Here is a 16,638-nt window from a genome sequence, read left to right on the forward strand (position 1 = left end):
GTTTAACAGTTTTAATTGCTTGTGCGATAATTGCCGAAGAAAAATCAGTAGTAAGGAAACACTTCAATTACTGCGTGAGCTAAGTTACATACGTGAGGTAAACAGCTGGATGCCAGAGCCCTTGAACATTTAGCGCCAAAGACACGGGGAGTAAAAGAAGCTGATTGTCTCCTGGTCTATGTACCATTAAATTAACTTACGAACCTCCTCTCCCTCTTTTATGCCACAGTGGGAAACTTACATGCTTGGGAGTCCAACCTTAAAATACGAGACACATGCAAAAGAATGCTAAAGGTTACGCGCGTCACTTTCTGTGTTCCTCTGCCTGCACTTAGCAACAAAAGTTAATTGGAAGAACAATGTCATATCTGGTATGTTCCTCTTTTGCAGCAACATTGTAAAACTGCTTTTTTCCGAGACCTAGTGACCCATGAATGCAGGAGAAGTACTTTCAGCAAAGCAGGACACCGAATGACAGCAAGTGCAGGACTATAAAACTTACAGCTGAATTCCATATTCTCTCAGCCCCCACTGCACACACAGGTGCCTGACAGACACTCATACTAAATGTCCAGCGAGCAGTCAGTGGGTCTGATGCTGTACAATACTCGTGGGAGAGCTGCAGCTCGAGAACTAGAGCAGATCATCCACTAATTCCAGGTTCTGGGTGTCAGTCACTAGCATGTGCTGAAGTGTTCCTGAGCGTGACACTGAGCCTCAAGTTGCTCAGTGTGTGTGTGAATGGGACTGAGCCCTGTAGAGGCCTGTCTGTAAAGGTAAACCTGTGCTGACGGTCATTTTTAAAGGAAGTCATTCGCATGAAACAGCCAATAAACAGCGAGTTTAGTATTTTGCACTAAAATGAAATTGTCCAATTAGGGAGTGAAGGATAATTACACAACTATACAAATGCAGCTTATCTATGACTGTAAAATATAATATATACAACAGCAGTGAAAACTGTATCCTCCAAACCTCTTACGCTGCAATAGTGTTCAGCAACTGAGATAAGCAAGCAGCAACAACCAGCGGGGAGCAACAAAATTAACTTCTGTACGTATATTCACAAACCCAAGAAATTCCACGTAGACGTTCAGAATCAATTTACCGGCAACTTCCTTTCTGACAGCACAGAAAAGTTTTATTTGTGCACAAAGACAATTAAGTTTGAGCCTCAGCCAGTACAACTGCTTAAAACACGAGTCAGGCTTGGAAGACATAAGGAACGCAAGCTGCGAATGAACTAAGCTAACTAAACGCTAACCTCGGTGCTTAATCCTTGAAATAAAAAGTTCATCCGGCTCCCAGCTATAGAATGCATTACATGGAGGGTCTGTGTGGATGTAGGAGGGCTCTGTGGAAGAGTACTCTGGATGATATAGACTGGAAGAGACAGAAAAATATCGACGGCGTTAGATTGGAGTGTGCGTCTGGGGAGCGGAGACTATGGGCAGGCGGAGGATGGGGTGGTGGAGCGGGGGTCGGGGGTTGTTTGTGTGTTCAATATCACGCTCTGTCAGAAGCTGTAATACCTCTTCCATTTCATTAGTTGCTACAAGAATAGACTTGACATCAATCAGCGCTCGCTCTGCCGAATGAAGGAGCAGTGCCTCGGCATCGGAGAACGTGCAAACGGGCGTGTGGTTTGTACACACCGACTGTGCCCTGTTAACCTGGAGAGGAGTAAAATGAATCGCAGCTGGGTTTATAGCCCCAATCATAGACACATGCACAGCCAAGAGTAGCAGAGGCAGCGGCTCACAAACAAGTGGGCGTGTGCTTTCCTATTTTCCTGTGCATAATTGGCGTTTCCCACTGTCCAACAGGGACATGAAAGCACCATTTAGCCAGTTTACCCACATTCTCCACTCTACAGCCAGAAATGATTAATATAACGCTAACATTGTTCACTATTAAGTCCAACTTTGCTATGAATATGCCAAAGGTAAAATGATAACACTGTAAGTGGTTTAGCATAGGCAAAGAGGACCCAAAAGCTAAAGCTCTCAGCAGAGTCAGGTGATGCACAGAGGGCTTGACTGTCTGTGTTGCAGAGGAAATGAACAGTGTTATTTTTCTGCAGTGGTGGATCCTTACCGGAGTTGACACTGCCGTCATTGTTGATAGAGGCCAGGATGCAGGAAGGTGGATCACTAGTTTTATGGTGAACCTTGTCACTGGTCAGTAGCTTGAGCCGCTGTGATGTGACTGGAGGAAAGCGATAAAACTGGAAGGTGAAATAGATGTTGTCAGGCCAGTCGTGACCAACACCTGCCACTGGCATCCTGTCAGGAGACAGAGGCGGACCGTGCTTCAGAATATTACATTACAAAGCAATAACAGTAACGCTGCAATAAGGGATGAAAATACAAGTGATTGGCTTCAATAACATGCTGGGTGTGATTCTTTAATTGCATCCGAATCCGTGTGAGGAGGCAATTTTTAATATGAATGATTGAAAATGTCATTAAAAACCTGGGCGTAAATCACATTTAGGTGATGATCTACTTCCGACAGCTCCGGGAAAGAAAAATCAAATAGGCATTTATTTCATGCCCCATCAGTGCTGGCAATAGAGCTTTACAGCCACTTAAGAGCAAAAACCCAATATTAAAAAATGACAATTAGAACTTAAGGGGGTAAATCACACTGAGTAGCTGTAATTTGGGCTGCTGATCGAGTAGGTATCAAGCTAAGTGAATGGTTTGGTTTCTGCCTTCATATTACAGATGATACATGTCGGCCAAACATGGATTTGTATTGGTCTCTTGTTTCCTTTGCGTTTCCTGTTTCTCTGCAACTGTCAGGGACGACTGATGTTGCATTATTCCTTTTCATCTCTGTGATGTTACTCTTCCGTGTGCCCACAAAAACCCCAATGAGCCTAAAGGTACAATATTAGCACTAAACACTAAATAATGCAGGGGTTTCCAGATGAGCCTCTTTCTGTTTCCCTCTGATGAACAGATTATCCATCAGTCACCGGGCGTTCGGCAGGAGGGAGGAAAACAACAAGCGCAGTTCTGGGAGGCCTCCCGTGACCACAGGCGGCCACCGGGGACGGAAAATCTCAAAGTGGCATCTAATGAAAGCGGCGCGTGACCTCCCAGTCAGTCAGACGCTGTGATGTTCCACTGTTAAAGACGCTGCCACGCTCTGTCTTCACAGAGGAGCCGGCATTAATATTCATTCTGTAAACAGACGAGATTGATAATTACGGTGCCCGGGTGAGAGGTAGAAATTACTCTGCATATCCACAGGCTGCCAGCTTTCCCAAGTGCCACCGCCGCTGCAGGTCGGAGCCGTTTGTGATTATTCTGAGGTAACCCCCACCCGACGCTGCAGCACGTCACCGAGGTGCGTGGGTTATGAACAGGCGTGTGGCTCCAGACTGCGCTAAGGTGGCCTTGAAAACGTACCAGAAAGAAATCAATCAAGCTTTCACATCTTCATGAAACTGAATGTTTGCTACCGTCACAAAAGGCTTTGAAGGCATCGGCCTCCAAACCGTCTGCTAACGAGGATTTCACTGCCAGCAGTGTGTGTGTGTTACATCACTGACCTCCCTGCTCAGCCAAGCTTAGATAAACAGATGTGCAATGCTTGATGTGATCAGCCATTGGTGAGAATCTGTCTATAATCGTCTGACTCCTCTTTACTGATCGAGAATAGTTTGGACGTATCAAATGTCACAGTGTCACTGGCCACAGACAAAAACATTAGGATGATCATTTTTTTATCATAATTTGACAAAATGAACCTAAAAACCACAATCGCCGCTTCCAACATTACATTCTTCCTCAAATTGAAATCCACTAGAAAGCATCAAGAGGCGGGACTCTCACGCTTGTACTGATATTTAGTATCTGTGGTGACTCTATGATGAAGCAGACATCGGGCACGCGAGTTGCTTCGTTTCAAACTGCTGACAGCGCTGACGCCAAGATAGACGGACACAGAGCGCGCTGTGTTTGTACCAGTCCGTCACCGGACGGCTCCACTGTCATCCTCTGACAGAGGGGACGCTGGCTCCGGGGTTTAGGTGACGGGCCGCTGACGGGAGACTGTGAGCACACACGCTACAATATATGTAGATGGCAGTGTGTGTGTGTGTGTGTGTGTGTGTGTGTGTGTGTGTGTGTGTGTGTGTGTGTGTGTGTGTGTGTGTGTGTGTGTGCGCGCGCGCGCGCGCGCTCTCTGGACATGCGAGTAGATGCTGAGTGGCAGTACTTCATGCCTGGTTTAAGTGCATTGAAGTCTTGGCTGCGATTCAAGATAAGAAAAGCATAATGCTCAAGGCAGGAAGGGCCCGTTTGAAGGATCCATATGTTCCTGTAAACAAATGGCGAGTGGTTCAGTTTATAGTTGCTGTCAAATCAATGACTGCTCTTTGTCCACTACAACACCACAGCTGTGACACTACTGTAAATAGAAGTAATCATTACAATAACACGTCCATCAAAAGATGCAGGTCAGATCTGCACAGATGTACAATAAGTCATCCCATCTAATAGTGTGTTCTATCTGTCTATTAACACAGCACAGGAGCTGTGGTACCAGTCAACAGGACACTCACCTGGTAAACGCCAGGAACTGGAACACCACCAGGTTTCCCCGCAGAGCGTCGGCCTCTTCGTGCAGGGGGTCAAAGGGCACGGGCTCCGTGGGGTCCAGGACTTCTGCCACCTGCCCGCTGCAGTCCTGGATGTCAGGGAACCCGGCCGAGTGGAGCCGGGCCAGCGAGCTCCTGGAGCTGACTGGGCCGGAGCTGCGGCGGAAGGGCCGGGTTAGGGCGACGCTCCAAACAGCACAAATCTATCAGCAGCTGAAAAGACCTCAGCGAGAGCTGCTCCTGATGCTTTATGAGCAGAGGCAGGTAATGTGTTTAGTCCCCGCTGCACCGGCCGCACTCCAGTGATTTGTGGCTGTAAATGAGCCAGAAAAAAAAAAACGCTGGAATCTAAGTGGTGGCGTTGTAATTTCAGAGCTTCACTGCTTTTTACTTGGATCAGCTCCGCCGTGACGGGAGATACGCGTCTTATGAGGGAGTTGATCGCGTCGCCGTGTAACACCGGAGCCTGAACTCCAACGTTTGGCTGAACTTTACGAAGCGGCGGCGCAACGCCGGCGAGAATGTCAGCGGCATTCGTCAAGTCGCAGCTCACGTCGGAGGGAAACGGGTCCAAAGTGCTCCCGCGGGAGACTCAGGTATAATTGGCAGTTATGTGTAATCATAGTAGCCACCTGTTTTTCCACGACTGTGGTAACATTCATAACTTGTATATTCAGCGCTGACACCAAACACTCCGGCGGCGATAAACACCGCGCGCAGATGGTCGGCTAAAGTGCAAGCGCGGGAAAATGAAGGATAATGTTTGGGCTCATCGAAGCCGCGGCGCTGCCGGTGCCCAGTTGGTAAACAGTCGAGGCCGCGGCGCCAAATCTGTGAAAGAATGAAGACTTGATCAAAGCAATTAAGGAAACAACAGTGAAGGAGACAGGCTTTTCCTCCGAGGCTGTGTCAATTTCATGCTTTTCCTTTTCCTCCCCGTCGCTTAGAGTCATATCTTAATTTAGCCCCAGTGGATTAATATTCAAGCCATCGTTTTTATTTCAAAACGGGCTCAATCAGATATGCAGAGCAACTTCAATTAAACTTCTTTAGACTCCATTGTTCTTCTCGGAGAAGTGGGTCATTCACAGCGAAAACAGTCAAAAAGATGTTTTGGCTTCGAGTGAAGAGGCAGAGATGTTTCAGCCCACTGAACTGAACAGCATCGTGTCTGGATCCAAACTCTGGGATTGGAAAACTGCCCCGATGCCAGCTGCTTATTTACACACTCTCTACACTAATGCGGTGCCTTGTTTCTGAGTTACTGTGCCCATTATTTGCCGGGTGTGCTTTATCATTCAGTGAACCAACAGCAGCAGACCTGGCTGCATTACCTTTGCCGTCGTGATACGGAGTCCAGCCTCGGCGCCTCGTTCCGAGGGGAATGGGAATTCGTTCCATAGGTTTCTGGACCACTACATCAAAGTCAGGCCTCTGCCTTGTAGATGGATTTAATAACATACAGAGCAAACAATGCCGGGACTATTATCCAAAGGAGGGTGGAAAGGCTGATGAAACGATTTGTTTAAATTGGCTTAGAGCTGACACACAGCTATACTACCCACTGCACACATGCTGCCAATTAGGGGCGCCATCAATATCGCTGTGTAGATAGCAGCACGGTGAGCTGATATGGTAATGAAGGACTCTACTAGTGTTTACATTGAGATACCAGACGAGATACGGCAGCAACGTGTTAAAGTGACGCCTCCTATCACACACGTCCGTGCAGCGGTGGGAAAAGTTAGCGCCAGGTGCTGGGATGATATAAAAAGACTACAGCACCTCTGATTCTGTTACAATTGCAAATGCCAGTGGAGCCACATGGAAAGGCCAGGTGAGCAAAGTGGTGGTTTCACATATGGTTCATATGGTTTCATATAAATATTTATGAAGAGACCAACAGTTCAGTTCCACTATTTAGCGAATGGATTTCTAAAACTAAACATCGTGAGCATCTGGAATTACACCGGCCACTGCTTACTTTACAGCTGATCTTACTGGATCGAGGGTGGATTTGGTGCCACAGAGAGACAGGGTAATCATTCCAGATGTATTAAAGGCACAGTATTCAGAATGCTTAGAAAACCAATCATATTTTTGATGAGAGATTTCCCATAAATTGTGTTTCATCAGAATAAAACGTTTTCCATTCTGCCCGTGTCTGGCACTCTCACCTGGGCACATTCACCCCCAGAGTGATGACGGGGGCGTGGACGGGAGCGAAGGGCAGCTCCCGTAGCTGGTCTCCCTCATCTGGCGCCGAGGGCGACGCTTCCCCCTCACGCTGAAAGTCCACCTCCAGGTGGGCGATGCTGCTGACAGCTGAACAGGCCTGGAACCAAGCAGGATGAGACCGGGGCAGGACGTTAATGAAGAGGCGCTTCAATATTACCGAGCTGTGCTTATAGGGAGGAAGGTTCTACGTTTAAATCTATAAAGATCCCAAAAATGTGAAGGAACGTACTGCATCTTGTGAGCGTGATGGTACTGTGAACTGGTCATTCACAATAACTATGACCTACTGTTGCATCCATGGGTTTTCAAAACTATATGGAGACTAATTAGTAACTAGGCTAATGACACAGTGACTCTAGACTATGGCTGCTCCAACAGACAGCCATTAACAACTGCACCCATGGTTGGATTCAGCCGCCCCATCTGACACGTATTGAACAGCTCTGTCCATCAACACACAGCCCCAGTGCGCTCCTCTTACTGGTTGCCTCAGTACCAGACCACCTGGAAGTTGGATGGAAGTTATCAGGAGCTGCACAGTATTTGTTTTTAAGCAATTTTAATCCAGTAAAGCAACGTTGCCACTAATTCTGCTGTGACCTTGTGAGAGGAGAACTAACATCAGAGCTTCTGTTTGGAATTGAAGCTAACTTGACTAAAGCTACCTGCCTTAATAAAGTGGCCTGTGCGTTATATTGGCGGGTTCAGTAGCCAAAGGTTGACATGATAGGTAGAAACTACTCTCCTAATGTTTTTGCACATGGACTAAACCTGGCTTACATTTTAATATCTGAAATCGGTCCTCCTGCAACTCTCTGCATATCGTGTATCATGTTTAGTTTACTACACTGGGCTTTATCTGCCCGCGTGTGCCTTGTTTTCGGAGAGGTGTTCCACTGTACGACACACCTGTTTGTTTAAATACCCCATAAATAAACTTGACAAGAACACAATGCATCAGCAGGAGAAAACAGCAAAGTGTGCCCATGCAATTCCTCAAGCTATTGAGGAGAAAAATACGGGAGCTGGACTGAGGAGATGAAAGCGCTTAGATAGCACAACCTACCCAACTCTGGCGTAACACACGAGAACCCGGCCGTGAGAACCCGTGACCTGCTCTTCCATCTCTAATATCCAGAGCCCAGAGCTCTGCCTTTACCACTCCACAGAGTCCATTCATCAACGTTCACGGTGCACGGAAAACATTTGGGTTTAAGACCCGGAGCTGATCACAACCTGATACAACTGTGCTATGTTCTATGCGAGTAATGCAAGAGCACAGCAAACACGAATGTACTGGCCCTGCTAATAAATCCTTCTGGAGGCGACTGTACTGTATTAGTCTCACACGACCCTGGTAGATAAAGAAAAATAACTCCCTTACATCTATCAACCAACCACGAGCTTCTCAAGTAATTAAGAAATGATAAAAAAATAAAATATAAAATTTAGAACACAAATAACAACTGTATATTAATTTTGTAGTGAGTACATTATTAAAGATATGAAGATAACCAGGTTTTACAGTAGCTTCTGTGAAATATCAGAAACCCCTTTAGACCAAATTGCAGCTGCCAATCAATTATATATTTTACTGTAGGTGAAATATGACTAGAATTTATTAGCAGCTCCATTTCTCAATGATAAGCTAAACACCAGTAACGTATTGGTTATGTTTTGACTAACGGGCAGGATTTTATATAATCAGTAATTAAAGGCTCACAACTTAATCATTTCTTGTTCCTACACGGCTGATAAACGTGAAGAACCAAGAAAAGATGAGAAAACAAGAGCAATTCAACATTTCTAAATTTTGTGGAAAACATTAATCCCCTCTTCATTGTCACTGGCAGATGCTCAGCTGGAGGGGAATTAGCGCAGATAATTAGCCAAGGAGTGCTAATGATGTCCCTTTCTGGGCCTTGAAGTATGTTCATGGTTGAGTTGGCTTATCAGAGGACATAGATTACTGTGCATTACGGAGCGTTCTGTCAGTCTGTAATAATGTAGTACCGTCCAGAGCTGTGCTGCTACATGAACAAAACATGCACATTCATGTTGGTGCTCGGTCAAACAGCCTGCAGTTTATTAGCTCTAGAGAGAATCAAGGTTCTGTTAGGAGCCATCAAGGATTCAAAGTAATGGCTTTATAGTAGGTCTGAACCTGCTGGCATCAGCAGTCTGAAGACAGTGTAAGGATAATGTGGATGTGGACAAATGAAGGTTTTATCATCACAAACAGTCCCTGGCTTATACAGTACAGTATGTGTATAAAACTCATAATTCATAACATTCCTCTTTTGACAGTAACCTGACAGTAAATACTAACATACAAGAGGTTTTAAACCTTTTAGACAGCCACTGTTATAGATACATATTAAGAACATGTTTCCCACAGCATGAGCTAGTGAGTCTTTCAGAACCAAACTGAACTGTGCCTTTTTTTAGCCACTTTATGCTTTTCACTATATTGTTATCTCCAGTAAGCCTGATCCACAGTTCCTGGATTAATCCTGCAATATGATTCACGGCTTAAGCCATATGGATTTTGTGCATAAAATATGGGAGAAACCCATTAAAGCTGCTGCTGTCTGGTTGGAATCCAACAAATTCCCTCTTACAGTCGCTGCTGCTGGGCCAGAAGCCAATGGACTGACCAGCTCCACTCTGAACCCACAACGGAAACGGTGAAAAGCCAGGACTCGATGTTTGAATCCTTTGAATATTCCATATTATTCCTTTACTTTAAGTTACAACTAGAAACACACAGGAAAAAAGGACAGGAGTTAAAAGAACAAATTCCCATGTGCAGACTGTCCCACACTTTCAGACTCATGGACCCGTGTAGTCCAGAGAGCAGAGAGCTGTCCAAATCCCCGGTTTATCGCGTTGCCTCGAGCAGTCATTCTCCTGACACGGAGAGAGTACACTCTGAGCACGGACCATCACCAACTGTCATGGTGAAGAGGAAGCTGCCAGTGGAGACAAAGCTCTCAGTTTGCTAGTTGTCCTACTGTATATCCCCGTTCTTGGCTACAGACTTCGGTTCGGAGTAGCAGACAATAGTTACACATCTCGTGCATGTGCAAAGGCCTGACAGTGCACAGAAATGGCCACTTTGCCTTCCATTGCCTTGCATTCAGAAACTTGGGGGATGTAAGTATTAGTTGTTTCTGAAATTATGTTTTGAAACATGCATTTCTATCCTCGTGGTCACAGAGACTTGACATGACGAGAGACTGACGGAAACGCACAGTGTTCCGATCTGAAAACCGCTGAGGGACGTTTCATTTTAGTCTCACAGGTAGATGACAAACTCATTTCTCACTGGGGCATTATCATAATTGCAGCAGTGATTTGTGACATCAATGGAGGCAGCGTTCATGGGCTGTGAAGGAGAAAAACAGTTCCAACATTTGAGCACGTGAGCCAAACGAATGTGCTTTCAAGCCGTCAAACAAATCCCCATACTGCTCGCACACCAGCACGGAAATGTTGTGATGCAGATTTCTTTCTACATCAAAGAAACACGCTGCATATCATATAAGAAGGTGCAAAGCGACTTTGATAAGCAGAAAACGATGCAGGGTTAATCCCAGGATTAGAGCATTATGATTTCCACTCCTTTCTGCGAGGTTTTACCAGTTTTTCACCGTGCCGCGTGCTGATTCGCTAATATATGCGTTTTGTGGGTGAACACGGTCTAAATTAGCAAAGACAAGGCAGCTTTCAAAGACAAAATGACTCCTGCCTACACCTGGAGTACAGCTGGGGGCGGCGCAGGTTATCTGCACATCCCCGGAAATATTCAGCAGAGTTAATGCAACTGGCACGATACAGCTGACTTCTTCATTTCTGCTATTCTACGGCTGCAAAGAGAGGACTTTATTTAGAGGCACTGAGCTCATTAACAGCGACCCAGCCAGATACGGTACGTGCCCATTAGCATCTGAAGCCCACTTTAATGCAATACAATATGGCAGTAATTGCTAAAAGCAATTTTTCTGTTTTGTTTTGGCTCCTTTGGAGTGAAATGTTGTGTACACTTACCTATTTCAAAATAGTTTTACTTAGTCTCCAACTACAGACCATTGTGACCCGAACATTATGAAACGTAATGCAAAAAAAATGAATATGCTAAAAACTGAAATCCCTTTTGCTTGAAAGTCAGGTCAAACATAATGTTCCTTCTGATTATAAATATGAAAAAGAGCAGTCCCAGCACCTCCAGCAGCTTCACCGACTTGAAAAAGGACAAGTTCACTTTGGGGCTTTGAGTGTGTGTGGCTTGGTGAGAGGCAAAGTGCTAAATTGCGAGTGAGCCTTTAAACTCCAGTGAATGACTGTGTGTTCTTGGGGACGCATAAAGGCCTCCGTCCAGGGTTATGTGTTTTAGAGCCGCTGTGTAAATGTGCCTGTACCATCTACCGCGCTCTTTTGCCACACACTCGTGTGTTTTCGTCAGGACGTAACCGAGTGTTTTATGAAAGTGTCTTCACTCACGCACGCAGGTGTGTGCGTGTGTGCGTGTGTGTTTCTGTGTGAGTGTACGGGGGTGTGAATCTTACGACATGTGACAGCTGGTGGGCTGATGCCAACGGGTAAGGATGGAGCAGAGAAGGAAACGACTGTTGCCACGGTAACGCCGAGCTGGAGTGGCTGATGGTCGGGTAGCGTGAAGTCGCTGCCAGCTGAGACAGTGAGAGCTACAGAGAAACAAGGCAAATGATTCGCTGTTATTATTGTGATTATGAACAATATGCATGCGCCGTCTCAGATGACAGCAACAGACCGTCTCACTGCTTTAGTCCTTATGAGCATTTCTTAGTGCACCTGCTTCTCCACCCACAATCTTTCAACGCTGTCAAAGTGAAAATTGTTTGTCTGCATCTCTTTGCTCCCGAAGAGGTTTGACTGGGAATAAAAGGGAAAGTAACTTTCACCTTATAAGCAGCTGCTGTTTTTCATTCTAAGGCTTACGCAAACCTGACAGACACATCACATAAGTAAAATATGATCCAAAGGCCGGGGAGGAGCATGTCCCTCTCACTCTGCAAAAAAAACAGGGGTGGCATTTGCTCAGCAGGAAGTGTAATACCAGGACACTGCTCACACAATAACCTGATAAGTTTACAGAACTGGAAAGTAAAGAGGAGAAATGCCCTCTAGTGGCATTGGCATAGTTGAGAGGAACTAAGAAGGACCTAACGTAGGCTGTGATGGATGCACAAAGAAATCTCCATTCATTCTCTGCTGATTGTGTTTTTATAGCACTGTGACATCATTAAACATACTGAAAATACCACAAGTGATTTGTTATGGAGCAGAGATGGAGGATAACAGACTCTGTTCTGTGAAATATGTATTACAACGTTTAGCTAAAGCTTCTAAGATGGTAAGTAAATATTAGATGTGGAAATATCACCTCAGGTCTTCAATTCTTCACAGGTTTGCTGCCATTTATTTAGTTTTGATTAGCAGAGGCCGTTGAATAAGGTTAGATTTAAATGTCTGGTCTCCATCTTACCCCAGACTGTCTGACAGCGTTGTGCATGTTCTGTTTCCAAATGGTCCAAATCTTCTTTGAAGATGTATGGTGTTTACGCATAGGGAAATATTTAAACTAAGATCTCCAGATTTTTGATGAGAGCAGCAGTTCATCAAAAGGAAAAATGACTGATGTCTTATGAGTCATTTGATTCACATTTCACCCCAACGTATCTGTTCTCTGTGGAAACGCTGGGATCTTTGCTGGAATTTAAACATCTGTTGTGTCCAACAATGTGTCACATTGCTTTATAATAACAAGTCCGACCTCATTGACATGTGAAGTGATCCCAAGCCCTAATAAGTGGGAAGGATGAGTCATGCAGGGAAAGTGGACACAAACAGGCAGAAGCTCCTTTCTCTGAACGTGTCATTAGCAGGTGGTGGTCACTGATTTTAAACTAGCGTAGTTTGATTCACCTACCCACAGTGTCAGAGAGAATATCTCACAGACACTGTGATTGGTGTACTGTAGGCGTCACCCTAAAATGAGCTGTTCTGTTCGGGACTGGTCAACAAGTCTTCACAATTCAAAATGTCAAGACCAGCGCGTTGTCATGAGTCGGTATATAAGTACGGCTGAGCCGCAGCACATTTGAATCACACGCACACATGCATGCGATTTCGCATCGAGTCACCACGTCCTGCGCCCAGAGAGTGTGAAAGACACCAGACTCAGCCTATGTGTGAGGATCTCACACATGCGCGCACACGCACGCACCTAGAGAAAGCGCAGAATGAGGCAATTAGTAGTGGCATCGCTGCGGCTGCCAAAGTTCTGAACTCAGCCTGTTTGCCCTGACAGCCAAAAAGATCATCTGTTCACATTCTGGCTCCATGAGACCCGCATGCGTGAGCGCCAACGCGTCCAGGGTGTTATACATGGGTGGACGTATGGTATATGCTGAGCACGCGTCCTTTGTTTCAGGCGTGCGTGGGACAAATGTCCACTTGGTCGTCACAAATGTTCATTTTGGTTCGTAGCGTTGGTCGTCTGTCTGTGAACGACTGCGGAGATGAGGTTCACTTCAATGCTGTTGTTAAAGCAAAATAGGAGATCCACGAGAAAAGGCGTGAGCGAACAATTGTGATTAGGCCCAAGGAATAATCAGTGATGATTGTGTGAGTGAAGAACAAAAAGCCAAAGAAAGAAAAATATTCTTAGAGACACAAAGAAATTCAACATTGATGTCTGTATATCAGTTGTAGGTTAAAGCTACAGCTCATTACCTGCTCCATTTGTTAGGTCATTTTATATCCAATATCACAATATATCATGTTATATAATGTGTTTTAATATTATATAATATTAAATTGATATGCGTATATGCTAAAGCTGCAGCATGCATTTTACTTTTAATTTGAAAGTGTTTAGAAGTGTTTGGTTAACAGTTATGTGTTATATTTTAATGTTCATCCCTATTTTGATCTTAATCCCTTGTTGTGGTTTCATATGTATGATATGTACCACAATGTTCCAGAATCAATTTTGAATTAAATAATCCTGTCTGTACAAAAAACACGTGTAAAAAAAGGTGAAGTATTAGGATCATAAAACATTTTACACGTTTGTACCAAAACGACCTGTTTACCAAGCTGCTTTCACCACAGATTGGCATCACTCAGAAATATAAAACATTTTCTTCTCCTACACGCTGTGGCTCAAAACCCAACAGTGTCATCAGACGCAAAAAAATAATCTTTGTATTGTATATTTTGCTTTTACATATTATTGAAAGGTGCGATTACACTTCTACGTCTGGTGAAACTGTGAAATCGCGGTGTTCCACATCATCTGGCTGCTTCCCAATAATACTACAGTTCAGAAAAGCACTGACGTAAATAAGTATTAAAGCAGCGAATACCAGTCTTCACTAAGGTAGTCTCAGATTGTTCAGCTAAAACTTGAGGGGTGGCACAACAAATTACAACAGGACATGATGATCCTGCTGAGGAAAAGATCCTGCAAGTTAGTTACTGTACATGGTGAGTATTTTGTTTGCTTAATAGTAAAAAGACTCAGAGATTCAATAAAACAAAGTCATGCAATGAACATAACTCATAAACCTCAAATTAGATAGTTGATACGCTGATTTGGAACTAATTATTTAAAGGAAGCCTGATATAATGAGGAAACTCTCTTGGGACAGGATCATTTGGAAGCAATATCTGAGTGAAGATATAACAGAAAGATTGTGGGAATTGTGTTGTGATGAGACAGTACCAGCTGCCAGCAGCAACCTGAAAACAGGACCTCACCTCCGACCCACGGACCACGAGCCCACCTGGGTCAGCACCGAGCACGGCCCTGAACCCGTTATCAGCAGGGGCCACTGGATTGAGCTGCTCTCCCAAACGGACCCTCAGCATTCCACACCAGAGTGTCGAGGATCAATAATTTATGCGAGCAAGAGAAAGCTGTCAGATCCGACAATACCTACAGACAGAGCCGGAGCGGGTGGCAGCGCCGCTTCAGAGAGAGGTGCCACTGGGCGATCAGCCCTCGACAGCCACCGTTGAAGAGGGGAGAGGAATTTAGTCGAACAGGGAAAATCATTTGAGGGAGGAAACCGGAGCGTTTTCATTGGGATGCCTTTGGTGGAGTAGAGGCTGTGTGGGAATGTTTCAGCAGCAGTAGCGGTATCATGTAATACACGGCAGGGTGGCTGCCAGCAGCAGTGGCAGCGCTTCACACGGCGTTTTCTGGTTCATTTCCTTATGCAGAGTCCTGGACGGGCATCATAGATGTCTGCGTAGCGCACACCAGGCAGTCAGGGCACTGATGACGGCCGTTTTACAACAGAATCTGCTGAGGATAAAAGTATGTGTGCAAAGAACCTATGGGCCATTTACTGCAAAATGAACACAAGACGGATGAGAGCAGTGTTTAAAGGCTGAAGATGTTCAGCTAACAAAGTGTAAAAAATCCCATAATATTGCACGCCTATCTAGATGCTTAAAATAAATGTATTTTCGTATTTTTGTAATGACTGGAATATAGTGGGTCTCTGTATTAGGCAAGTGCAACGTCAGCGTCATCAATATCAGGCTTCCTGCCCCCTGAAGGTCAGTCTGTAGAGTCCACGCGTGCAGCGCTCCCACAGCTCCCAGTGGTTCCATTTAGAATCCACAATACGTTTTTGGGCCGGAGAGGCAACGCAGAAACAGCGTTCGGTGCTTCGGTGAGTGGTGAGCGTGTCCCTGGCCTCATCCTGAGAGAGAGCAGCATCCATCACTACTCCCAGTCTCCACTGGCACCTCCACTTCTCAGACTGAGAGATGGTGGTAAGGGACACACACACACACATAATAGGCCAAGAGGAACCCGCACCGCTGGTCCATGTTATATATGGTCCATGCAGATATGTTATATGGGTTATGGGTCCGTCTTCATCACACCTCTCAGACATGATGGATGCATCAATTCTAACCTCAGCCTTCTAATCGCATCTTAAAAATGTCCTCACTTTGGTAGGAAAATAAGTACACAAAAAAGTAGACACACACACTTTTCACCAAAAGTAACATTTCCAACAGACACACACACAGACCTATATTTATTCCGCTAAGCAATATCCAGCAGAATATATCAATGCACCCAATCTCCCCGAGTGTTTGCGATCCTGTCGCACTTCATTAAAGCCTCCTAATGACATGATTGTTGAGAGATGTGGGACAGATAATTTACCTTTCCAGACATTTCAAACTATGTGGGACTGATCTAGGATCTGTTGACAAACCCGACCCAGCATGACAGCGGATTAGTTGAGGTTTACGATTGTTGCAACACGGCAAGCGAGCTGTAACCACGTACTCTACACAGCTTCAGGAGCTTCCTGATCAGATTATTTGCAGCAAACACACATTCACCTCGGACATTTAAAATTCCTATATTAATACGTAAACTAGAGGTGAGGCCGTAGGGGCTGTATTAATCTAATAAACCTAAATGTTCTGTACAGGAGAGGAAATGAAAAGGCGCTTTACCCCTGGTTCTGGAGGTGATTCTGGAGGAGAAGCTGGTGTCCCACCTGAAAACACAAAAGACACAAAGGATGAGAAGATGAAAAACAAAAACTCATGTATCATGAGACACAAAGACCACTAAGAAAAACTTCTGTGAAGTTTATTACTCTGCTCAACAGTGGGACACAAAACTATTTACAATCAGTAACAAATCTATCGGATTCCGCTTGGATCAGGAGGCACTGTTGGATTCACGCAGACGTCACACTGAGTTT

At 45.0% G+C, this 16,638-nt stretch overlaps 1 protein-coding gene across 8 annotated transcripts in view; it reads right to left on the reverse strand.

Moving 5' to 3' along the window:
* The window catches only part of nphp4 (nephronophthisis 4), a 109,848-nt gene that overhangs the window by 31,627 nt on the left and 61,583 nt on the right, over positions 1 to 16,638 (reverse strand). For 7 of the 8 annotated variants that reach the window (XM_055510313.1, XM_055510310.1, XM_055510309.1 and 4 more), the window contains 5 exons: positions 16,385 to 16,428; positions 11,419 to 11,556; positions 6,790 to 6,947; positions 4,577 to 4,768; positions 2,098 to 2,285 (listed from right to left, as the gene is read on the reverse strand). In XM_055510313.1, the coding sequence (XP_055366288.1) occupies positions 2,098 to 2,285; positions 4,577 to 4,768; positions 6,790 to 6,947; positions 11,419 to 11,556; positions 16,385 to 16,428 (720 nt within the window). The remainder of the gene's footprint in view (positions 1 to 2,097; positions 2,286 to 4,576; positions 4,769 to 6,789; positions 6,948 to 11,418; positions 11,557 to 16,384; positions 16,429 to 16,638) is intronic. The other variant, XM_055510311.1, reaches the window with a different exon arrangement.

This window comes from Betta splendens, chromosome 7 (genome assembly GCF_900634795.4).
Source record: "Betta splendens chromosome 7, fBetSpl5.4, whole genome shotgun sequence".
Lineage (NCBI taxonomy): Eukaryota > Metazoa > Chordata > Actinopteri > Anabantiformes > Osphronemidae > Betta > Betta splendens.